The following is a 27241-nucleotide window of genomic DNA, read 5'->3' as shown; positions in this document are numbered from 1 at the left end:
ATCTTCGAAAGCAACAAATATTAAATGCAAGTTAATAGACTTCCGATTAATAACTTTTCCATAATTCTAAGTCAATCGGAATGGGCTATAAGGGTTAGGCAACTATCAAAAGTGAACACTCCCAAAGCCGCATACATTGTGGATTCCACACGGGTCTTCCTTGGCAACGGGGCGGAGCGGGGACGGGGAGTTTCTCTCCATCCTTCTCCCCACGAAAATCCCCATCCCCATCCCCGCTAACGGGGATAAGGTTATCCTCATCCCGTTCTTACGAGGATTCTCATTCTCCGTGATTTTTTTATAATGTTAATCATTTTGTTTTTTTATTTTTGTTTTTGTTTTTGTTTTTCATTGTATTTAAAAAAATGAAAACAAAATAATTAAAATTTACAATCCTAGAAAAGATTCAAACATATTCAACCATATTTTTAAAAATATTAATATATAGATTATGTGTACATATATACTTATACAACGTATACATACATATATACATATATTTTAGTGGGGATCCCACGGGGTAGAGATCGGGGTCCCTACGGGGCGGGGAATACTCTCTTCATCTCCACCTGTCCCTACTAACGGAGATGAAAATTTCCCCATTCATATCCCTACAGGAAGAAAATCATTTCCATCCCTACCCCATTCGGAGCGAATCCCCATGGATACCGGGGAAAATTGCCATCCATAGATTGACTATCCCACTGCTGATGCCTGATGGATTGCCTAGTCCACTTTATTTCCAGCCCATTGAACTGTATGTACTGTAGTATAGTAGTTTAGAATATTTTTTTATATATATTGACATGATTAATTCAACAAGCTAGTTTTACTTATTATTTTAAATTAATGTTTTTGGGTGGAGTGCCTAATTCAACAAGCTAGTTGTGTTCAGGAATCCACCTTGAACCCCAATTTTCATCCAAGAATGCTCTGGGCCATGTTGCTTCGCCTTATCTTAATCATACCATGGCTTCTGCCAATGACAAAGGCAGCAGCTGTGCCGACGTTATCCCAGACGAAGCCTGGCTGCCAGTTCCAATGCGGGAACCTCAGCATCCCATACCCTTTTGGCATCGGAGATGATCCAGACTGTTTCATGGATGCGGATTTCAGGTTGATCTGCAACACTACCTCCACCGACACCCCATTTCTGCAGACCTACGACCGCCAGCTTCCCGTCTTGAACATATCGCTGCAGGGCCAACTGACGACCTCCATTAACGTAGCCGTCCAATGTCTGGTGGGGAGCAACCTGAGCCAACCCTCTATACTTCAACTTCAGAAAGCGTACAGAGTCTCCTATACCAGAAATATCTTCGTCACTGTCGGCTGTGAGATTTATGGCAGTTTGTATCACCATCCGGGCGTGGAGGTGTATGTTGGTTGCAGTTCATTATGCTTGCAGGACGCGAAGGTGACGGGTTTACCTTGTTCTGGCCTTGGGTGCTGCCAGATCTCCATACCCAAGGACCTCAGCTCCTATCGGATAAGTACAGACAGCTATGGTACCGCAAAATATACCATGAATATCAGCAGATGTTCGTACGCCGTTCTGTCCGACCAAGACTGGCTCGGCTCACAGGTGTCCGACCTCTGGAACAATAGAGACAGCTCGGACTACCTTACGAAAACTAGGGTGAAAGCTCCACTGATACTTGATTGGGCAATTCGAAACAAGACTACTTGCGAGGAAGCACAGAGAGCAGCTGCTGATTATGCCTGCGGGAACAACACCTACTGCAGTAACTCAACGAATGGCCCTGGATATCTTTGCCATTGTTTGGAGGGTTACGACGGAAACCCTTATCTTCCCGGAGGATGCCAGAGTATGGTTTCATTAACTTCTGTATTTTCTTTTACTGTTTGAATTGATGTTCTCACCACTTATTAGGTAAATCATCGATCCATTCATTTCAGTACAGAGCCTTATTAACTATCTATCTAGCTAGCTAGCTTCCTCTTGTTCTCTCTTATTCTTCCCTGTTTTTCTTCCTCTTCATGGTTTCACTACCCTCTCTTATATCAATTCAGATATCCTCTTCCCCCTTTTCTAGAGCTGAAAAGGTACGGTACCTGACAAACTTTAACCAATCAGAAACCTTGGTTATCAAATTTTTTAAGGCATCATACCTTTTCAGTGCTATTATTTTTCTTTAATACCACTTAATTAGGGTGCAAGTGAGGTACTCAGTTTCAACAATATACAAAGCATCGCCCTAGGGCTGGGGCCATTCAAGCTATAGGATTATTACCTGAAACACCCATCTACTTTTCTGATTTTCAAAAGGACGCCCTGACCTTTTTATATTTCCCACATTCCCATACATTTTTCATTGAAAAACCAACAATTAATGATAGATGTCTTTCTATTCGATTGCATTATTTGAACCAGGCCAAAAGTCAAAAGATATATAGGCCCATCCATTCACTCAAAGTGAAACCATTGGTGGATGAGATCAACGGTTGGTGGACTATGAGGTGGATGAACATGAAATAGCCAAGAGTATATTTCTTATAGGAAACCTATAGTTAATAGGGTTCATTAGTTGGTCAAATTTAGTTTGTCATTAGAAAATAAAAATAGTACATTCTACCACTTCTATTTGTTATTCACATTGATTTGACAGAAGATATATATATATTATAAATAAAAAAAAAAAAGGATCATATAGGGGAGAGAGGTATAAACAAATTATAGTTAATTAATTTAAAATGAAATAAAAAAGTGAAGGGATTCAAGACAATAACTCCAATTTTTAACAAATCCTCAACCCAAACCTGTCCACCTTGTTGGACTGATCTTTGTTAGTAGTTTTAAACTGGTGAAGGTGTTTTTGTTTATTCCTCCTTTAAGATTTTATTTTACAAAAAAAAAATATTGCATCCTTAATAAAAAACTTGTCTGTCTACCATACACCTGATGCACATGATGACGACTTTTTTCCTTCAACTCTTTCTTTCCATTCAATATCTGTAAGGCATCTTACAGGTGTGTATATGAGAAAATACCTGTGATGGGACACACTGGTAGGTAGACTTAAAATAGTGAGAAAAAAATAATGAATCCTGAAGAGAGAAAGAGAGACTATCCGACAGGAGTGGAAAACATAGCCTCATGTCCCCATTTTATTTTGTGAAGTTTAAGAGTTGAAATGAGTGTGGACACCTGGGGCGAACACATCATACAGATTTTTGGGTCAACAGTTCGACCATTTGGCTTGAATGAATGGCTTATTGTAATTTTGAAAAAAATAAAAAATAATAATTAAAATAAAAATGGCTAAAAACTGTTATCCAAATTGAATGGATCAACGGTCCAATCACAGAAACCGGTGGGTTGTTGATTAAATCAACAATTTTTGGTAAGATCCTGGTTCAAGAGTAAAACAGAACCAGTTGATTGGTCAGTTTTTGGATCGAACCGTGCAACCGTCTGGGTGGAAAACAGTTGGAAACTCATGGGTAGGATAATGCCATTTCACCATCTAAAATGTTAACCCATGTCATGTGTGCAATTCCTCAATTTACTCCAACTAGCGCTATGCCTAATTAATCATTAATTTTCACCAAAAAATACCTAATTAATCATTAACTATTTTTTCACCAAAACATACTTAATTTACCATTAATATATACTGCATAATGATATTATCAGCTTTTTTTTTTTTAATGCCTTACAAGAGAATCTTATTGTGGGCATGTAGCATTTGACTGGTCTATTGTAAACAAGACCTGTGAAAAAGGAAGCACTAATTATGCATGTGGGAACAACACTTACTGCTCTTATTACAAAGATGGCCCTGGATATCTTTGCCATTGCATGAAAGGTTATCATGGGGATCCTTATCTCCCTGATGGATGCCAAGGTATGAATCACTTCACCTTCTCTCTTTCTATTTAACAAGGTATGATTCACAATAAAGGGATCCCCTTTTGCTTCAAAATGTAAATAGCTAAAGGTAGCCTAATCTTGCCAACTAAGCATCCTCTCTAGAGAACCCCACCTATTACTGCCAGGTGGAAAAAAGTTGCAGGCATTTTAATACACTCAGAACCAACTCTACTATTTATCAGTTTTGCAGGTCACACATAATAAGGCCCAGCAATTGTATTGCTAATAAGCCTTTGCCTTGTTGATTTGGAGAATGACAATTTTAGACATCTTGGGTATCAAATTGTTACATACACACAATCCCTGAAAAACATGCCGACCCAGAATTTGCAATACAATAATTGGGATTCAAAATGCCGACCCAGAATTTGCCCTATTAATAAGCAGGGCTTAGAATGCAAATTAACCTAGACCCTTTTTATCATGGTTCAATTTAGTGCAGCTCTGTCTGATTGACCCAGACCATCTAGTCATCTACAACCTTTTGTCTTTACTCCTGATTCCTTGAAGCCCATGGTGTTTTATTTAGTTAATTATGTCTCAACAATGCACAACACTTCTCGTTTTGCAAAAACAATTAGGATATTATATTGTAATGGTGATGTATATACATTGATTCAGACTTCAGCATATATAAAAGTTTTGTCATTTTGCCTCAACCTTTGAGCTAGGAATGATCATGGGCCAGCCGGGTTTTGAAAGAATACTAACAGCCTTGAACCCTGCCCGGGCCAAGCCCAACCTGCACCCGGAGCCTGATAATACATGCCTGGCCCTGGTCCCAGGCTGCCCCAGCACACCCACAAAGACACAGTCCACACATGGACCACAAAAACCCAGCCACATAGGTCTATAAAAGACAAATACCAAGCCAAGGATCACAAAAATACAGGCCGCTACAATCAAGCTCATTACAAACATATCTATAGAAAAAATACAAGCAAACAAAGGCGAGGCCCATCTACTTCTACCCCACCCCTGCCTGGAGCTTTTAGTTCCTCTTTTCCCTTTTACCAAACACACATCAACAAAGAAATCTCCGAGTTATTTAGTCTTCCTGTATCTTTGGGATACCCACAACAAGCTGATAGGTATGGACCTCATCGGTCACTTTGATAAGAAGAGGAGTCCTTGGAATCACTTGACTTAGCTGCATCAGAGTGTCTCTCTCCTCAAACAATCCATACCTAGAATTATCAGAAGGGCTTGGCATGGGATATACCTGATTCCAACTCGAAGATCATCTTACACCCAATTCCTCCCCACCTAGGAGGCTAGGACTCATAATCCCAAGTTCTGATTCATCTACACATCTTGAACCACTCGTTATTCCACAGTGAAAGAGAGTGATGGGGGCCCAAGGGGGACAAGGAGAGCATACGATTCCAAGATAACCACTCTTTATTTCATATCGGATATATGAAATTATACTATATATGTTATTCTAGCAGGGACCCATGTGATGCAGAGGCTTTGTTAAGTGAAAGCGAAATAATGGAAATACATAATAGTAATCACATTTTTATTTAATTATTAGTAATTTTTTGCTATTTTTATTAATTTTTTGAAATTATCATATTTTCCAAAAATATTAATAATCTATGTTTGTTTATTTTCTTGGTTAATTTCTTTTCATTTCTACTCATTTATGACAATTTTTTTTGGTAATTACTGATAATTTTCTGTTATTTCTATTAATTTTTTGAAACTATCATAGTTTCTGAAAATATTGGTAATTAATTTATCATATTCTCGGTTATCATATTATCTATTTCTATTAATTATCATATTCCTTAGGGTGAAATATAAAAACCTCCCCTGAGGTTTCTAACAATCATAAAAGCTCCCCTAAAATTTTGTTTTAACAAAAACCTCCCTTATAGTTTTAAAAAATTCTGCAGTTATCTCCCTTTCATCATTGTCCCAGCCATTGGCTTAATGCATTAGTGTTTTGAAAATATCCATTTTACCCTTATATCTATCAATTCAAATGGAGATTTACTAAAATACTCTCAAAAAATCTTATAATTTTTAAATAAAAAAAATCCTTAGGTGATTAAAAAGAGTAAAGTAATTTCATTTTGTAAGCTCATTATGATTGATTGAAGTCTAAAAGCGCAAATCTAGCATTTTGATTATAGTGAAAGATTCCCTAAGAAGTAGTAAGGGAAATTTTGTAACTTCAAAGTCTGTATTATGGAGATAATAATGTTTTTTTTTTTTTTTTGTAATGAATTGAGACAATAATAGAAGGGAGGTAAGTGCAGGTTTTTTCAAAACTATAAGGGAGGTTTTTTATTAAAACAGAGCCTCAGGTGAAGTTTTTATGATTGCCAAAAACCTTAGGGGAGATTTTTATATTTTACCCTATTCTTTATTATAATTTCTGTAATTATTTGATAATTTCTTATTATAAAATAAGTATACAATATTTTAACAATAATCCAACAGTTAATGGTTATATATGTTGAATTTTGGTAATCAATCATATTTGTTGGAAATAATGTTAATTCATTTTTGGTAATTTTTTGAATAATTTTTGGTAAATATTATCAACGGTTCAATTTTTGGTAATTCTTGTTTATTATTGGTAATTGGTAATTTTATGCTATTTCTATTAATTTCTGAAAATTATCATATTTCAAGAAATACTGGTACTTTATTTATCATTATTTTCTTGGATAGTTTATGTCCATTTATACTAAATTATGGCAATTTTTGGCAATTAAATGAAATTTTCTGCTATTTACAGCTTAAATTATATTTATATATAAATCAAATTGAAAATATAATTAATGTTAATCATAGTTTAAAATTTAATTATATTAATTATAGTTTTAAACATAATTTAAATGTAATTTCCATTAATTACAGTTTAAAAGGGTATTTGTTTTAAATAATAAAACTATAAATTATTCAAAATAATAATTATTTTGTAATTTTGTAATTTAGTTTTAAATATATAATTATACTTAAAACTTAAATTTAATTTAAAACATAAATTATATTTAAATATAATACAAATTTAACATACAATTTAAATGTAATTACTATTAATTATAGTTTGAACGGCAACTTATTTTAAATAATATAGTTTGAATGTCATTTTGTCATTTTATAATTTATTTTCAAATTATAATTCATTGATAATTAAATTATAATTGAACCATTGATAATATTTAAATTTAGAATATAATTACTGTTAGTTATAATTTAAAATATAAATATATTTTTAAATTAATTTAAATATAATTACTGCTATCTACAGTTCAAAACATAATTTAAATATATTTTAAAATTCAACAAACTTTAATTTTATCAATTATAGTTTAAATATAATTTAATTTTAAATTATATTTAAATATAATTTAATTTTAAATTATATTTAAATATAATTTATATGTAATTATTGTTTATTGTAGTTTAAATATAATTACAATTAAATGCAATTTAATTTTATATTTAAATATAATTTAAATACTTAAATCATAATATTAATTAAATCATTGGGTCTGGATCGACCAGATCAAGAAGATGATCCGGACCGATCTATGCCAAAGCGGATTCAAATCGGATCTTGGTCAGATGTGAAAGCCCGACCAATAAATCTCATTTCTTGACCCGGGTCGAGCTACATTGGTCACTCAATACAGCGACCACGATAGCCAAATAGCCTTTTTTTCACTTATTTAGGCATCCAAACCGAAGCAAGGATGTCGTCATCCAATCTTTGCATCAAAACTATCCAAGAAAAGCTAGATTCAGCCAATAAATTCTTTATTTTTGTTTCAAATTCCTTTGTTTCGTTCTAAATGTTTTCAAACAGAATCTATGTTCCTAAATTGATAAAAAAAACAAAATAGCTATTGGTCCAACATCAATAGTAGGGGATGCTGTTGTGGGGTGTATATGTGTTCGGGCTCCCTCCCTCTAACAGCTAGTTTTTAGGGGTGAATTCTCCTAAGACACATAATAGATGGTATCAGAGCCCACATTATGCCTCTCAGTTGCAATCGTGCGGTACAGGTGGTGACGTCGGTATTGCAATGTTTGGCCGGGATTAGGTGGACTAGGGCAAAGCCAACTTGGGTGAGCGTTAGGGCTGCGGAGCATGGTGGAATGTTACGATCTATTAGTCTCACATCGATAGTATGGCATACTGTTGTAGGATGTATATGTGTCTGGGTTCCTTCTCTCTAACAGCTAGCTTTTAGGGATGAATTTTTTTAAGGAACATAACATAGATGGTCGGAGCACATACCTTTCAAAACAATCCAGGAGAGAGAATAAGTGAGAGAAAGAAATCAATGGTGTCTTTCCACCCTCGCTTTTCAGCTCCTGCTTTTCGTCCAAATCAAAGTGATTAATAACAGGTTTAGAATAGAGCATAAAAGAGAGAAAAATGGGTAAAGAACTGAGAAAGGAGTTGTGGAAGGGGAATTTACCTATTCCGCAGTTTTCCGCTGATGCAATTTGGACCTTCAAGCCCTTATTTTCATCCAAAACAGAGAAAGATGAGGTGAATTATGATCGTGAGAATAATGAAAAGAAGAGTCCGAAAAGAAAAGAATGTAAATCAACCTGGTTTTTTAGTTTAACACGATTTAGGGACATCACATCTCCACCCCACAAGGGGCCGTCCCACAATGCCCCACAGCACATCCCCGCCGTGTATTGGGAATATTTCTTGATGATTATATCAGAATCGATGATGTCATCATTGAGAGGTATTTCCAATACACGGTGGGGATGTGCTATGGGGCGTTGTGGGGTGGAGATGTGAACTCCGATTTAGGAGAGTCCATGGATGTGGGCATGAGACATGATATAGCTAAGCAAATTTGATTAGAGTCAAAATAATGTGGATTTAAAATTTTGAAAAATCCAAAAGAACGGAAAAAAAAATTTCTAGACTTCCTTCTTTATCATATACATACAATTTCTGGGCCAGGCCAGGCTCAGAGGCCCTAGGGTTTGGCTGGCCTAGGCACAGCCCACTTCATGTGTGTGTCTAGTGCATGTGTAGTCCCGGCTGGACCTAGAATAAAAATGATTGCTCAGGCAGGGTCAAAAATGATAATCCCTACTTTGAGCCAATCTTGGTTTTGAAAACCGAATAGGACTGGATGGTTAGACTGGTTGAACCAGGATTCAATCATGGTTCTGGGTCCATCTTTGGACCCCAAAACTGCCTGACTGGGTTTCAGACCGGACAATTGAACCATTTGACATAAGAATCGGTGGTCAAAGAAGTTCCACTTCCGATCTGCTTTTCAAAACCATAGAGCCAATACATAAGTGACGCATGTGTTACCATTGGATTATCTTAAGATCGGCTTCAGTCAGTGCAAGGCCTCGTTCAAACAACCTTTAAAGCCTTGCATCGGAAATATTTCTATACTTCTATACTTTATTTTATGGGGAGATATTCTCAATGCAAGACTATAATGGGTGTTTGAACGGGCTTTGCACTGACTGAATCCGGTTTCGATTATCTTGCTCATCTCAACAAAATCAAACAATGCAAACATTTTTGTGAAGCCAAACGAGGTACTTTGATTGTTACAAGTACACCAAGTTTGTCTTCCTAGCCAGTAGAGGGCAGATATCCAGAGGGGACGGAGTCCAAGTAGGATTTTTACAAGCAGTGAGAGCCATCTTATCTTGATTACTAGCTCTAGCTCAGTAATGAATTAGATAATTAGGTAGTTGAATTTTTATTGATTAAGTATTCATCATGAAAGTTCCACACAGGGGCATCCAATAGAAGCATGATTACTTTTCGAGAGAATTTGAGTTGTTTTATTAGTTATGTCATATTATTATAGGAAAAATTCCCGATTATTATCCTGTATTTTGGGCCTAGTGCCACTTTGGTTTCTTGATTTTAAAATGGGATAATTCAGTATTGAACTTTCAAAATATGTCAGTCTAGTACTTGTTGTTAATCAATTCATTAACCAGTCATTAAGTGGCATTTGAAAAGACAAAAATACCCTTCGAGTGTCATCTAGTTCTCTTTATCAACCATCTAAATATTGACAAAAATGAACTGTCACAAATCCTTGCTTTTTCTATATATAAAAAGAAATCAAGATCACCAGGAACTCTTGAACAAAAAAGGCAAAGATTTGAAACTGTTCATTTTTTGTTAACATTTGGATGGTTGATAAAGAGAATTAGATAACATTAAAAGGGCATCTGTGACTTTTCAAATGCCACTTAACCGCTGATTAACGGAAAGTATTGGATTGACACGTTTTGAAAGTTCAAGGTGCTGAATTATCATATTGTATTTTAAAGTTCAAAGACCAAAGTGGCACTAAACCCAAAGTACAGAATACCAATCCGAAATTTTCCCATTATCTTTGGTTTTTACTTTGGTTATATTATGCTTTATATTTTCTTTGAAACCTTTTCTTTACAAGGGATACATTTGATTCACAAAAATAGGGGTGTAGATTCAGAATCATATTCTAACCATTTGGTTGGGCAGGGAAGAATCAGAATCCCGTTCCTGGTGTTATGGCATTCCCCCACTTCAGGGAATGGCCACTCCCCACCGGGAATGAGAATAAATTAATTTCAGCTATTCCGATGTCTAAACCAAGCATGTTCAGTTCCAAAAGACCCTAATATTCTTTGATTCTGATTTAGATTTCCATTTCGACTGTAAACCAAGCAGACCCTAATATTCTTTGATAGATAAAAGGCCATAGCAAATACTAAACAGAACTTATAGTGTTTCTCACCTATAATATAAAAGATCCCATTAACAGCTGGGAAGAATTGAAAAGGAAAAAACATCAAAATGCCTTGGAATGTCTTGTCTTGTTTTACCTCCTTTTATAAGCTACAAAGTTACTCCATGGTGATGAAATGATGGCAACAGCTCAATCGACATCACCAGAGACAAAGCCCGGCTGTCAAAACAAATGCGGGAACGTTGACATCCCATACCCATTTGGCCTCGACGGAGACGATCCAACCTGCTACAGAGATGATGAATTTAAGTTGTTCTGCGACACTGCATCTGATCCACCCCGACTGCTGGTCTATGATGATGATTATTTGAGTTATAGCGAGACGTTCATTACCCACATATCACTACAAGGCCAACTGAGGATGTTCTACACTTGGGCCGCTGTCTACTGTTACTTAGGAGACAACAGCAGCACTGGAATGTACAACACATTCATCAACTTGCCAGATGTATACAGATTCTCCAACACCCTGAACAAATTTACTGTTGTGGGTTGTAACATGCTGGCGGTCTTGACTGATTATGATGACAGTTTCCATATTGGATGCATTACATCTTGTCCTTATGCTATAGAATCGATGGAGCTACCTTGTGATGGCATTGGATGCTGCCAGACTGCAGTGCCAAAGGGTATTAATGCATTTGTTATACAACTCCGGATGTATGACAACAGAAGCACCTACACAGACTCCTCCAAGATTAACAGATGTGGCTTAGCTTTTCTGTCCGACCTAGAGTGGTTCAGTTCTAATGCTTCATATCTGTGGAATTTGAAAAACAATGTGGAATATGTTATAAACATAGGTTCCCTAACTCCAGTAGTACTTGACTGGGCAATTCGAAACAAGACTTGCGGGGAAGCACAAAGAATGGCTGATTATGCTTGTGGGAAGAACACCTACTGCACAAACTCCACTAATGGCCCTGGATATCTTTGTCATTGTATAAAAGGTTACCACGGGAATCCTTATCTCCCCAATGGATGCCAAGGTATGAGTTCACTTCTTAGAATCCTTTTCTGCTTATGAAAATGCAGCCAGACCTAGGAAAATATTAGGACTCTTCCAAGTAGAAGAATCATGGGACCAGTATGAACGTGTATTAATAAATCCTCTGGTCCAACTTGCGCTACCTGATATTGTAGTGAGATTAGCCATTAAAGCTTATAGAGTGTTTTTCTTAATTTAACAAGTTCTGTTAGTAAAGCATTATAGGGCAGTTTATTTTACCAAAAAAACTATAGGACCATTCGGTTTATGAGAATTGGCCATTCCAACTGTTTGGTTGAGCGGAATTAGAATTCTATTCCCCTTCCTGATGGAATGGCATTCCCCATTTGAGGGAATGGTGAGTGGTCATTCCCTCCCCCTTCCTTGAGAATCCAGCTTATTCCAATTTCCACTCCGATTCGTGTCTAAACCAAACAGACTATAGGAATAGACTGCGAACCAAATGGACCCTATAAAGGGAGAGCAACACTTGGGTCCTTTAGGGGTATTAGGCAATGCCAATGGGAGACCTTTGGGTGGTTTAGGCTACATGCCAAGTGTTTGGAGTGGCTAATGCTTTGTATTTTGCTTCTGCAGATGTAAATGAGTGTGAGGATCAAAGGAATAATCCTTGTGTAGGCATTTGTACAAATACAATAGGATCTTACTACTGCTCTTGTCCAAAGAATAGCTATGGTGATGGTAGAAAAGATGGTCAAGGCTGCACTTGGAAGAGTAAAGGCTTTCCTGTGATGAAGGTCACTCTAGGTAATCTTCTTTATTAATATCGGCCAATCTTGTTAATGGTGTTATCATCCAGGTATTTTAAATACGTGCATTATGTTTTGTTGTTAGGAGTGTTGTGTGCTAGCTACTATATTTTTTAATTATTTATAAAATAAACATTTTATTAAAAGAAAAGGCTGGAAGCACAAAAAGAAGCAGCCCAGCAAAAATTAGGCCAACAAACCCTAACCACCAACAAAACATACACAAAATAAGCATATTATGAATCCTTTACTCTTCTTCTAAACCATACTATGAATCCTCAGACAACCTTTATCTATTAATTAGTTTTAGTTTACTGCTCCATATTCCAAAAAAAAAAAAAGCAAAAAAGTAGGCCCATCTACTTACAAACTTGCACTTTTGTGTTCACCAGTTGCCCGATAGGGACTGGCTCTACCTCAACCCCATGTACTGCTGCATGTAATTTCTATACATGCATTCATACAGATCCCTTTCGAATGAATCATAATTTTAAAATTGATTTTCAGTTTCTAATGAGCAAAAGCCCTCCTTAGATGGACTAACATTTCAGTCATCCCTTGTATAGAAAACAAACTTTTTAACAGGTGGACCATTGTGCAGTAGGTGTTCTTCCCACAAGGCCCATTTCAGTCATGCTTGGGGGAAGAACACCTATTTTCAGTTTCTAGTTCCACCATTTCCGGTAACCATTAAAGACAAACTTTTTAACAGGTGGGAACCATCTCTATAAAGAGAGAGGACATCTGCTAAGGTGGAATAATGGATTACATTGAACTGCTGGCTTCGATTGGCAACTCCAAACCTCATTCACCCAATCTTGAATCTCCTAATAATCTGGATTTGCTTATCGGACAATGTAAAATGGAGTTCAGATCTGCGATGATTACATCATCAGGAGATGTTTCTAATACACGGCGAGGATATACTGTGGGACGTTGTAGGGTGCAGATCTGAATTCTGTAAAATGAAACTTCCCGTTCAAGCACCGCCCCCCCCCCCCACCCTAATCGTGCCATTAACCACTTTGATTGTTGCCTCCTCTATTACTCCTTGCACTATATCATTATACTATCCAAGATGAAATTTATGAATGATGATTGAATTTTATTTAATTAATGTGTGTATGATATCATGTATATCAAAAAGGTTTTTCCCCCAAATTTTACTCCAGGTGGAGGGATGACCATCTTAAATTTTATTAACCACTATCAGAAGGATAATAAAAAGATATAGGAGAGGACATAGCCTACATTGCCCCTATGCCAGAGAATAAAAAACTCTTCCTCACACTCTCTACCCAGTCCCATACAAGTCAGGAAAAAATAAACCCAAAACTAAAATAATAATCTAATTCTTGCATCTGACAAATGATTTCAATCCTGAATGACCAAATTTCAAATCCTCTCCAGGAGATCACTAATATGAAAATGAGTATGTAAGGATCCATTATCAATGCCTCCATTAATAAGGGAGTCCACTAACTGATTTGCTTCTCTATAAATGTGGTGGAAAGAAATCCTAAGCTGAGATTTCAGATCAAAAACACCAAAAGAGCCACACCATCATGATTAAGTGCACCAAAGGTTTGTTACACATTCCACCATAATATTATACCAATTGTCATGTAAGCTTAGTTTAAGACCATCACTTAGAACACAAACACCCTGCTTGTGACGCAGCATCCATAAAATATGAAAATTTAATATGAATATAATAATAGATGATATCAAAAATAGTTTTTCCTTTTCATGACACAAACATATTCCAAAAATTTAACTATCTTTAGAACAAACCACTATGCTATAACAGTGTCTAGCACCGTGTTGAAATGACATAATCAAAGTCTTTTAATATGTCACATCTTAAATTAGATGAAGTGATGTTTTGATGAGGTCACAACAATAAATGTAAGGCCATGATTTACCGCTTTAAGCCTGCATTAGTATACTGTTCTAGCAAAGGCCTTTCAATGGATGTAAGTTGTACTTCACATTTAGTCTGTTCCCTTTTGGGTAAGTTATTTAACTGGGTAAATGAACTTATTCGGTTAAGTGTTTTTTGAAAAACATTTATCCAGGTAACTTACCCATGTGCTTTTATTTTTTAGGTAAATAAAATAATGACCATTTTAGCCATTAAAATTACATTATCAAAATGAGCATTTTTGTCTCATCCAAGTGTTGGCAACTTTCCCACCTAGGGGGAAGTTGGCAACACTTAAATGAGACAAAAATGCCCCTTTTAATAATAGATTTTTATGGTTAAAATGGTCATTTCCTTATTTACATGGGAAATAAAAGAACATGGGTAAGTAACTTACTGAAAAAGCGAACGAGGCCTTAGTCAGATTAGATATTATCATGCACTAATAGTTTTTTAATAGTTTTGATCCTACATGCATTAGTGTCACAAATCATGGTAAAAAAACTATAATTTAATAAACACCTTATCTTTCAAAAAACCTAAAATAAAAATATTCTAAGTTTTAAGCTAGACATTTGGTCCTAATGTTTTGGTATTTAGATAAGTTGTTTCTTCTAGGATTTTTTGGCAGGTGATGGAGGCCCATCACAATAAAGCCCATCTCACCCCTAGGGGCGGCAACTCTAGGATAAGGATAAGGCAAGAAGTCAAGATAGAGAAAGAGCCAAGAACCCAAGATTATCAAGATTAGTCCAAGAAAGATAAGAAAGAAAAACTCAAAACTCCCAAGACTATCAAGCTTAGCAAGACTCCAAGCATCATCAAGATTTCCAAAGACTCCCTAGATTTAAGCATAGAGGACTACCAAGGAGATCGGACGGTAGAAGATCAAGCCCAAGAATTCCAAGAGGGTTCGACCTTAGCAAGACAACTCAAGAGGATCAAGATCAAGATTCATGTTCTTTCCTAATTATTTTATAATTTCTCAATGTATTATAAATACTGTTATTTCTCAGAATTATTAATCAATTCATACTTCAGATTTTCATAGTTTCTTCTAGTTCTCTTCTTTGAGTTTTCGCCATCTTTTCTCTCTCCTAGAGAATTCAGTGTTCTCCACTAGAAGCTAGTGATCGCCCGGTGCTTGCATAGCCAGCTCCGATTTCCATTGCTTCCACGCTGTGTCAGCAGGAGTGGGTGTGGCTTTCTAGTACTTCTTGTTTGGTCTTGTTGCTTTAGTTTCCTACAATTGTTTGGTTCCAGGTTTCTATCCCGCGTTAGGCTTTTTCAGAACATGTTTTTTGTTTTTTGTCTTCAACAGCATATACTTCTTGTGTACTCTACTCTTTTCTTTAATAAACACCTTATATTTCAAAAAATAATAAAATATCCTCTTAAGAAAAGAATCCTCACAAGCATATTAGGCAAAAAGGAAATGATCCCTCTCATGACTATGTTATATGATACATTTCTCCCCTACTCTTATACTCTACTAACTAATCATTAAATATTTTGCAGGTATAGGTTTTGGAATCTTACTTCTACTCATTAGTGGTTCATGGTTACACTACATTATGAAAAAACGCAAGCTCATAAGGCTAAAAGAGAAATTCTTTCAACAAAATGGAGGGTTTCTTTTGCAACAACGAATATCATTACATGAAGGTGGTTATGAGTTTTTAAAGATTTTCACAATTGAAGATTTAGAGTTGGCAACTAATAGATTTAATGAGGATTTCATCTTAGGTCGAGGTGGTCAAGGTACCGTATATAAGGGCATTCTACCTGATCAGCGAGTTGTTGCCATTAAAAAGTCCAAAGTAGTCGATGATGGCCAAATTGAGCAATTTATAAATGAGGTCATTATTCTTTCTCAAATTAATCACCGAAATGTAGTGAAGCTCTTGGGATGTTGTTTAGAGACTGAAGTTCCTTTACTAGTTTATGAATATGTCTGCAATGGAACCTTATTCCACCACATTCAAAGAAAGAGTAGCATTTCCTTGCTTTCTTGGGAAGATAGGTTAAGGATTGCAACAGAAACTGCCGATGCAATTGCTTATCTACATGCTGCAGCTTCAATACCAATCATTCATAGAGATATCAAGTCCACAAATATATTGTTAGATGATAATTTTACAGTAAAAGTTTCTGATTTTGGACTTTCAAGGTTACTTCCTATGGATCAAACTCAGATAACCACACTAGTTCGAGGGACCATGGGGTATTTAGATCCAGAATATTTCCATAGCAGTCAATTAACAGAGAAGAGTGATGTTTATAGCTTTGGAGTAGTTCTTGTGGAGCTTCTAACAGGAGAAAAACCACTTTCTTTTCAAAGATCACTAGAAGAAAGGAACCTAGCTGCATATTTTGTTTCTGCAATCAATGAGAGTCATCTCTTACAAATCATTGAGAGTGAATTATTGGATGATGAGTGTGTAATTGAACAAATTTTTGTAGTTGCTGACCTTGCAAAAAGATGCCTTAACATAATGGGTGAAGAGAGACCAACCATGAAAGAAGTTGCAATGGAACTAGAAGGATTGAAAAGGTTAAAGATATACACATGTGTTCAACAAGAAGAGAGTGTAAGTATACAATCTGAATCCCCAAGTGCCGTTCTTGTACCTCTAAGACACTATCCAGGTGATTCATCTGGGTAATATAGTTATCTTTGAAACTCTCACCTTAAGAAGGTCCAACACTTACATCAATGTAAATAATTTGTTTTTATTTTTTAAGTTTAAAACAATAAGATCTCTTTAATTATTAATGTACTCCTTTTTTTGTTGAAATATCATCAGTAAGCTTAACTACTTTTCTAAAGTACTTATATATTTTAATTACCAAAGTACCATGGTGTGAATGGGGATTTGCTCATCTCCACACTGACTTCATAGTACATATCCCACTGTATTGGGAATATCTCTGCATGAATAACAACACACAAGTACGAGATATGTTTCTGACGTGTGACTGAGACATGCTATGAGGTTGGTGTGATGAGCAGATACAGGCTTAGTGAATTGATGTTGTAAAATTAAGCGAATGATAAGGATCATTGCATTTCATGTTGCTAATTTTGTGCATTTAGTCTATTCACAACTTACATTGCAAACTAGTCATGGCAATGACTTGTCGTGCTTGTGTACAACATGTTAGTTCAGTTTCATCAAAGGAACTTACAAGCAGAGCATATTGGGGATTGGGTTTGAAAATCCCGCACTACGATCTAGTTACCATACGATTAGAAGGCAGATTAGAAGTTCACAATGGAGTCCCAACAGGTGAAGCTTGATCAGAAAAGGAGTCGGATACAGCATCAGGTGATGTAAGTACTAGAGGTGAAACTGCTAACGAAGAGGAAGTGGTCTCAAGTATTGGAGGCAAACCGAAAGAGAAACTGGGAGAAATACTCTCACTAGAGGGAGTGAGATCAGTATGCGTAAAGGGAAAACATTTCTCATTGAATGTCACATGGTGAGATATGTATATTCAACCTGTCTCTCTGTCCAAACAGTAGTATCCTTTGTGATTCATTGCGTATCCTAAAAAGATACAACTCTTGGAACGATTCTGCAACTTATGAGCATTATGAGGCCAAAGATAGGGAAAACATCCACATCCAAAGATACAAAGATGTAAATAAGAAGGAACCCAACCAAAGAAGAGTTGCCATAGAATCTTGAAATTTAGAGCACTAGAGGACAGAATATTCATAAGGCAAACCACAGTGTAAAAGGCACAAAACCAATAACATTATGGTGCAGATGTAGTACCCAATATTGTTAAGCCAAGTTTAACAACCTGGCAATGCCATCTCTTAGCCCACCCATTCTGAGGGGAGTGTGTGGGCATGATATTTGACAGATAATACCCTTCTGCGTATAGTAAGAATCAAATGGGAGAAACTCCTTTCCTCCATCAATTTGTAAAATTTTAATTCTATAATCAAATTGATTTTTAACTCTTGATTTAAGCTGAATAAAGATAGAGAGCGCCTCATATTTCTTAACCATTAGAAAAATCCATACAAATCTACTAAAATCATCCACAAAGATAATATAATAATTAAAGCCATCAACAGAAGGAACAAGGGACCCTAAATATCACAGTGAATCAATTCTAAGGGAGAAGAACTATTATGGAATACGCGCTGGAATGGAAGCTTATGACTCTTGCTAACATGGCAAGAGTGACATAATGATAATGAGCCAGGAACGATGGAAAGTTCATCATCATGAACTACTCTAGAAGTAATAGAAGCTGAAGGATACCCAAGGCGCTAGTGCAAATATCCAAACTAGCACGTTCTCCAACATATGTAGGGGGAGATGCCAATGCTGTAGAACAAGGGGCTAGAGTTCATACAATCCATTGTTATTTGTTCCCTACAGCAATGGCCTCTTGGTTTGTCGATCCTTCACAAAGAACTCAGAGGGATGAAAATTGAAGTAACAATCATTATTAGCAGAGAATTTGGCGACAGACAGAAGATTCAACTTAATATTTGGAACATGAAGTACATCCTTCAAATAAAGTGGATGAGAATCAGAAGAAATAATGGAGTGTCCAGAGTTTTTAACATCCAAACCTGATTCATCGCCAATATAAACCTTGTCATTGCCCTCATATGGAGAAAGAAGCTGAAGCTTCTTGAAGTCAGTTGTTAAGTAATGAGTAGCTCTAGAGTCTGGAAACCATGCATCCATGGACTGGGGTGTAGTAGTAGCATATGCAATGTGGATGACATAGTCATTAAAGTAAGGGAGAAAGAGGATCATTTTCCCCGACTTCGGGCCCGGATTTGACTTCTATGCAGGTCGAATCTGCCAAAGCCCAAAACATGAAAGTTGTGGCATTTTCTCTTATCTTTTTAGCCCAATTGGAGTTTGGATATGCGAGTTAGGCCCAGATTACTGAACGGTGCCGAAACTGTGAAAAATCATCCGATTTGCCTTTCTTTACTCCTGATGCCTTTTTTTCATGCCCTGAACCGAAATACAAGAGATATGAGTCCAATTAAGTACTAATTAGGTATGAAAGACAAAATATTTGGGGATAAAAATGTGATAAATTCTACTCTCATCAAATTCCCCCACACTTAAACCTTTGCCCGTCCTCGGGCAAGACAAAACTCAAGCAAGAAATAAAGCAAGAAAAAACTAACTTTCCTACCAATTTTTAAACTCAACTATCATTCCTCTTTCTTCACAAATATTCTAGGTTAAATATTGCAAACCATTAAATCAACACAACCAAGTTATACTCAATTCATCTATCAGCCAATCCAATTCTTGCTACTACAAATCAGGTAGTAAATTAGGGAAAACCTCTCTCTTTCCTTTTTTTTTTCGGGAGTGAGTGCATTTTATGCTTCGTCTCACTTTTGGATCACTCGGCCAGTAGGTGCATTTTATGCTCCATCCTACTGTTAAATTTGTTATATAGTAGGTGCATTTTATGCTTCATCTTACTATTGAATTGCTTGGTTGGTAGGTGCATTTTATGCTCATCCTACCATTGAATTACTTGGTTGGTAGGTGCATTTTATGCTCCATCCTACCAATTGTAGCAATGGTAAAACAACTACCCCATTTACTTAGACCTGAATTTAGGACTAGTTTAACTGGAAATGGCTTTAGATAAGTCATGTATCCATTGATCGTACTCATTACTAGGTTCACAAGAGTTTTCCTAGAACATTGTTTCAATTGATTTCAAAAGAGTTGAGGTTTTGATTTTTTTTTTGTATGAATCATAAAAAAATGACCTAAATCAAAAAATTCTAACCTAAATCCTAAATCCCCTCCCCCACACTTAAAACTTACATTGTCCCCAATGTGAGGTTAAATGCAAAGAAAGGGTAGCAAAACTAAACTAGAAATGTAAAAAAGAAAAAGGAAAAAAACAAACTTCCCTATCATGAATTAGATCCTCTAACTCTCGTAGTTTTAGCTTTCAGTGTGCTCCCCTTCCATCCATCGTGGGTGGGTTTAAATATGAAAAAGAGGCCTGCAAAACAGAGGGTAATGGTCTCTTATTAGAAATCGGCAACATAATATAATGAGCATTACCTTGTCCTTCTTGACCGTCCTCCAAATAGTTCAGAACCTCCTTAACTTCCTCATCCAAGTTATCTTTCAAAACTCTTTCAAGGTAAGGGAGAGGAAATTTAATAGCATCTAAACTCAGTTTATGTGTACTCCCTTCGATCTCCATTTGAGAATCAACTGCCTCAACTTCCTTGTCATCATTTTGGGTCTCATGAATGGCATTCACTTGCTCCCTTGGTTTCTTCTCTATATTTCTAGGCAATCATCCATCTCTTCTTTTCGACAACAGATTTACAATCTGCCCCACTTGAACTTCTAAGTTCTTGATTGATGCTTCATGACTTAAGAACTTCTTATCATGCTCTTGGAACCTTGCTTCAATAGCATTAATGAACTTAGAGATCATTTCTTCCAGATTACTCTTTTTTTCTTGTGGGGGTGGTTATTGTTGGAATCCCATGAGTGCCTTTTGTTGATTGTTGTTCCATGAAAAGTTTGGATGATCCCTCCACCCTGGGTTGTATGTGTTTGAGTAGGAGTTGAAATTCGGCCTGCCATCATGAGAGATAAAATTAGCATTCTCATATGAAGTAAAATGACTATCTAATGGACAATCAGAATTAGTATGTCGTATTTGACCACGGAAATCACATGGGATGCTAGATAATGTATTTATTGCTGCAATATTAAGAGTATCAAGTTTCTTATTCAGACTAGCAAGTTGAGCCAATATAGCAGCAAAGGAATCGATATGGTGTACTCCCCTTTGATTGGTTCGATCATTACTCCATTGGTAGCTATTTTACACCATCTCTTCTACTAGGTCATAGGCTTCCTCTAGTGTTCTTCTCATGATAGTGCCACCTGCGGCTGCATCAATAATAAATCGATTAGGGGGGCTAATGCCATTATAAAATGTCTGATTTTGATATCAAACTGTTATTCCATGGTGAGGATACTCCCTAAGCATCTCTTTAAATAAAGAAGGGCTCTTTCTATTTCAGGATTGAATCTTTCTAGTCCTTCTCTTCTAGTATGTGTCATGCACTAATAAATCTGAACACAGCAAGAGTTCCAACAAATAAAATAAAATAAAAATAAAAAATAAGGAACAAAACAGAAATAAAAATAAAAAAAAAAAACCAAATTAACCAAGGTTAACAAATTCCAATATTATTTTAGGATTAAATCCCCGGCAATGGCGCCAAAAACTTGATAGCTATAAATATATAACCCTAGCAAGTGCATTACTTATCAAGTAGTATAAAAATATCATTCCCATAGGGATTTAAAAAAATAAGTATTAGAACCACAGTCTTCCCTAATTATTTGGACAATCGAATTTCAGATTTGAGCAAGATCTACTAAAAATAAAAACTAGAGAAAGATAATAGAAACAAAGGTGATCACTAACCGAATATGCAATGGATGAAATCGCTAGGGCTTTTGGTCCATCTAACCAATGTTATGAATATTGATGGGTTCAATTAACCAAGATTATTTGTCATTCCCATAAGCTGAGGTCTTTCCAATGTTATTTAATATTTTCTCTCAAGATATACTAAACCTACGCCCATCAGGTAGCCCTTCGATCTCTCGAGTAGAGCTCTCAAGATGCGAGTGCATTAAGTCCAAGATAACCATTAAATTTAGATGAATCATGTATATAATATATATATATATATATACCATTCAATTCACACTATGAATTATTTAGTCGATTATGTGAATTCCTCTCTCGATTCATTCACATAACTCAAATCAATTAAGAGGTGGTCAAGCTCTTAATTGCATTAAGCACAATAATTCATAGACTATATAAAAATCACAAATTGGATAAATCATAAAAATAAAAATATATTCATTAACATGATTAGGCTTTCCTCAGCCCTAGTAAGAAACAAATCAGTTCATGATAGAAGAATTAAAGCAAACAAAGAGAGAGAAAGAACTCTTGGATTCGCCCATGGTGCTGAGATCTCCTCTTCTTGCCGCCACCTTCTTCTTGAAGTTTTTTGAATTCTTGATCCTTTCTTGACTGATTGCTTCTTGCTTCTTGATTCAATCCCCAAGATTGAGTGATGCTAAAGCTGGTCTGCCCCCTCCTTTATATAGCTTAAAGGGGAGGGGGTGGTCTCCTACTTCCTCTTGAAGTTGATCTTACAAGAATAGAAAGTCATATCCTAATTCTACTATTATCTCTTTATCTAATGAACACAATCCCTTTATCTCTCTAAGATTACATCAAGAATTTAGATCTGGGAGGACTCTTCTCAGTTTCTTGTTCTTGTGTTCTTATTAGACCTCCTCTACGAATTGGGCTTCAGCTAGGATTTTCTACAAGTTGGGCTTCAGCTACGGATTGGGTCTTCCTACGAATTTTCCCCGACTTTGGGCCCAGATTTGACTTCGATGCAGGCCGAATCTGCAAAAGCCCAAAACATAAAAGTTGTATCGTTTTCTCTTATCTTTCTAGTGGGTCTTGAATCAATCCAATCGGAGTTCGAATACGCGAGTTAGACCCAGATTACCAAATAGTGCCGAAATTGTGAAAAATCATCCGATTTGCCTTTCTTTGCTCCTGATGCCTTCTTTCATGCCCTGAACTGAAATACAAGAGATATGAGTCCAATTAAGTACTAATTAGGTATGACAGACAAAATATTTGGAGATAAAAATGTGATCAATTCTACTCTCATCAGGCAGCTCGCCACAGGCAGCTCACCATCATATAGCCTGTCAACTTAGACAACTCGGCACTGCATAGGCAACTCGCCACTTATGGGCAGCTCGCCTCCTAGTCAGACCAACCACCGCATGACAACCCCAAGGAGCTCACCACCGTACCCCTCATTTTATAGGATTGCGACTTGTAATGGCTATATTAGCTCACCCACTCCCCGATTTAGGCGGAAATGGGCAACCTTACCGGTTGGTGGCTTTATCTCCACCTAACATGAAAGCAGGTCCCATCACAGCGGGAATCCAGGAACTGCTCCACCAAACACATGAGGACTCTAATATATAAAGGCCTCACCCCCCAGGGTCGAGGAGGAGATGGTGGTAACCCCTACTCTCTAGTTCTCTCATTCTCTAATATCATTCTCAGCTCACTACTAAGTGCTAACTTAGCCATCGGAGTGACCTCGGCGGGTAAACACCCCCGTGTTCTCTAATTCAGTTCTTGCAGGTTCCTCAGCTCTCGTCGTTGCTGGTAGCCAGATCATCTCATGCAGGGAGGATGAGTTCATCAATTCCCGCCATCTACAAAGATGAGCAGATCATCTCCTGTAGGGAGTAGCCAAGTTGCACTACGCTAGGGAGCTCCACTTCAGCTCCTGAGTCATCGGCCACTTGGGAGCAGATGAGATGAGGAGGTACTTAGCCAGAAAAAAAATGATACGTGATCGGATTATGTTACATCACCATGGAATGTGCTATTGACATGCTTTATATGATATTGGATATACACCATTGCCAATTAATCAAGTTGCCCTACTGTCTTGTGTGTTTGATCCAATTTTATTTCTCCCTTGAGACAATGCACAAGACATTAGTTTTCTCCTATAGAGCCCAAAATACGATCATGAATGAGCTCCAATCTTCTGAACCCAAACATGTCCTAATGGTCTCTAACAACTACTTCAGCATCTGATCAGGTCCCCAACAGTCACAGCACTGGCACAAGTCTCTTAATGTAATCTAAAATACAAGAATGGATATCTGGTTCCAAAGGACAATTCCAGTCGAACTGTTGAGGCCTTTTCTTCTGCAAGACCTTCAGTTTAGAAAGATAAGTTAGTTCCCAAAGGCTCTACACTGACCAATAAACAACTCTTGAGAACTGCATTTTGTTATTTTCCATAATCGGTGAGTATGGCTACCATGAACCTGACAGCTCAGAAAACTAACTAGTTCCACTTTCCAATTAGTTGCATTTCACCAATAACTAGAATTTCTAATTACAGTTGGAAAACTCAAATGACCTGATAAGTAACTCTGCTTAGTTATCCCCTGCTCTCCCATTAGCCATGAGTTTTCCAACCTTATTTCCAACCATTTAGGCTTTGTTTGGTTTGAAGGAAAAAGTAGGGAAAGGAAGGGAAATGTAGGGAAACCCTCCCTTACAAACCTTCCATAGGTTTCCCTATGTTTCCCTTCCTTTCCCTACCTTTTCCTTCAAACCAAGCATATTCTTAGAATCCTGTCTCACTAAACTAGTAAAATCAATTAAAGGTTATCATAGAAAGAGATGGAGATGGGGAGGCTTGTACCAGAGAGAAATGGGAATTGATGGGATGGGTGAAGTTATATCACTTTGGGCTATTTATAGGATCTGAATAGGAAGTGAGTCCAAATGTCCAATTCAAAGCAGAGAGAACCGCTGAAAAGTGAAAACCAGATTTAATTTAATTTATTAAAATCTTGATAAATTGTTCAGTAAGGAACAAGGCCTTCATTTTATCCATCCGTTCCAGAACTCACAAATTGATAATATGTGGAAAGTAAAACTGGAGAGTGGGTTTGGCCACAACCCACCTTCCCCACATTATCAGTTTGACATTGCTACAAGAAATAGTTTGAACTTTGGAGAGGTTTCAAAGTTTTGACTTTATTAGGTCAATTGGGTAGTGGTCATGTAACAGCCCAGTACTGTTTTTCTTTGAAGGTTCATCAATTGCTCTCTGCTAGTGTGCCATGAGACATGATGATGAGGAAGATGAGTTGTTTGATTTCTATGTTTATTTCAGCACTACTTAAGCTAAGTAGCTCACTATTGGAGTAGACCAGTAACATGATTGAGCTAATCAAAATGGTGGGTTTGCAGCCGTGAACAACTGATGACCCTCTATTAAAACTTTAAAAGGTTGGTCTTACTCGTAACATTTGGGCCAATCTAGCTATTTCTTTCCCTTATTCTTAATCTTTATGTTGACTTTATGGACTCTCTCTCTCTCGGGGCTGTACTTTCTATACCTTGTGGTCCTTTAGGTTGGATCATATTTGCAGTAGAAAAATTAAATAGACTTGTATATCATAGGTTTTGTGTTTCACCTACCTTAATTTTTATGATTTGGTTTTGATTTGTGCTTTGGGTATGTATGTCTCAATTAATTTATATTACCCTGCTGAATGCACAAATTGTCCTGGTTTATAATATGGAAAATCTAAATCTTGGAATTACAGTCAATGCAAACCAAATTTTTGGTATCAGAACTTGGTTTATGAATTAGGTTGTTCTTCATGTAGGCTATGATATCTGGTGTGTTTCAGAATTTTGTGTATGACTTGTTATATTCTATTTTGTGTTATTCTTTCTTGGTCTTACCTTTTGGGTTGTAATTGACATGGGTGGGTCTTACCTTTTGGGTTGTAACTGACATGGGTGGGTCTTACCTTAAATTCTTATGGATGCATATTAGGTCAATTTGTCACCATGGTTCTATAACTAATTACTACATGATTTATGACTTCTATTAAATTTTAGTATGTTTTGTATTTGACTTTGACCCCCTACCCGGCCCCACCAAAATTAATAAAAGAATAGGGAAGTAACCACCTTGATGTTATGATTTCAGTTTATTGGTCAGTTATTTTTCTCATAGTCGAACCCAACAAAATAAGGTAGAAACATTAGTTATAAAACCACCAAGACGTGTTACTCACAGGAGTTAATATAACTACCAATTGCTTTGCTATTTGAATTGTTTTGGTCTTTAGTTAGTTAATATATTTAGTTGTAGAAAAATGTTAAAACAGAAGAGCTGGTTACCCCTGTATACAATTTCAGGTTTTTGGTGATATGAATGGTTCACTTATAAAATCTTTATGTTTTTAACTTACCCCTGTATACAATTGAAAGTCCAGTGCAGAACCATCAATCCCCACACTGACAGGCTGGTCAACAACAGCACAGAGAAGAGCACTTTCTTCTTCAGCTACATCTTCATAGCAATCTATAAACCCAGAAGGTCATTGCGCGCTCCTAAGAAAAATCCCAAGTTCCTGGATTGACTTGGTCAGCATCGGTTCAGCAAACGGCTAGCTATTTGTTGAAGTTCGGTTATTTCAGTTTCTGTTATTTGTTATGATTTGAATTTGTCAGCATTACTATGACTTTGTCAAGGTCAGTTAGCTAGTAATTAGGAATAAGTTGTTACATGGATTTTCTTTGAGTCTGTTTCCTAGAATCCAAGTCAATAGCTAACATTTAGGAGTAAGTTGTTATAGGAACTAGTATTTATGTAACCACTCTAACTGGAATGAGCAAGCTGAATTATTCTCTCTCAATTGGTCCATCTTTCACCAAAAGAAAGTCTTATTTATAGTTTGCCTTGAATCTGATTGGGACCTAACAATTGGTATCAGAGCCACAACGGCAACCAACAAAGAGCGAATTGAAATATTAGAGCAAGGGTTGGGAGGCTTACAGGATGAAGGGCAGTGGCTTGGGCTTGGAATGGGCGATCGAATGCAGCAGATTGAGGAGTCTTTGAGGGCTCTTTCTGATGCGGTTCTCTCCTCAAAGGCATCTACAACTTTGCACTCAGTAGAGCGGGGTCAGTCGCACCAGCACCAACAGGATGAAACAGACAACTACTGACTAAACGTTCTTCCTCCTCGAGCCAAAATTGAGTTCCCACGGTTTTCAGGGGATGATCCAATAGAATGGTTCAATCGTGTAGCTCAGTTCTTTGAATTTCAGAGAACTGCAGAGGAGCAGAAGGTGAGCTTGGCGGCTTTTCACTTGGAGGGTGAAGCGAACCAGTGGTGGCAATGGCTGAACCGGACATACAAAGAGGAAAACCAGTCGGTGACGTGGTCCATGTTTTCTGAAGAG

At 36.8% G+C, this 27241-nt stretch overlaps 1 protein-coding gene across 2 annotated transcripts; it reads left to right on the top strand.

Annotated features, from left to right (window-relative positions):
- The first annotated feature begins 880 nt into the window (after window positions 1-880).
- Window positions 881-17139, top strand: LOC148874179 (wall-associated receptor kinase 2-like). Of its 2 annotated transcripts, none has more exons than XM_088965631.1 (5): window positions 881-1829; window positions 3708-3869; window positions 10806-11648; window positions 12245-12415; window positions 15860-17139. In XM_088965631.1, exons 1-5 carry the CDS (start codon window positions 929-931, stop codon window positions 17005-17007), a joined length of 3225 nt encoding a protein of 1074 aa, XP_088821757.1. In that variant the 5' UTR covers window positions 881-928; the 3' UTR covers window positions 17008-17139. The 2 variants fall into 2 exon arrangements, with proteins under 2 accessions (XP_088821757.1, XP_088821756.1); XM_088965630.1 differs by having other exon boundaries at window positions 10788-11648.
- Window positions 17140-27241: the final 10102 nt, after the last annotated feature.

Source organism: Nelumbo lutea, chromosome 1, assembly GCF_056320005.1.
Source record: "Nelumbo lutea isolate HS-2025 chromosome 1, American lotus-T2T, whole genome shotgun sequence".
NCBI classification, from domain to species: domain Eukaryota; kingdom Viridiplantae; phylum Streptophyta; class Magnoliopsida; order Proteales; family Nelumbonaceae; genus Nelumbo; species Nelumbo lutea.
Note: the sequence above shows the minus strand (reverse complement) of the source record. Positions and strands in the feature narration are given on the sequence as shown.

Coding starts and splice junctions, on each gene's coding strand:
- LOC148874179 (XM_088965630.1), top strand. CDS start 929: ATGCTCTGGGCCATGTTGCTTCGCCTTATCTTAATCATACCATGGCTT. Junction 11,649..12,244: donor TCTCCCCAATGGATGCCAAG/GTATGAGTTCAC, acceptor TTGCTTCTGCAG/ATGTAAATGAGTGTGAGGAT. Junction 12,416..15,859: donor TGTGATGAAGGTCACTCTAG/GTAATCTTCTTT, acceptor AATATTTTGCAG/GTATAGGTTTTGGAATCTTA.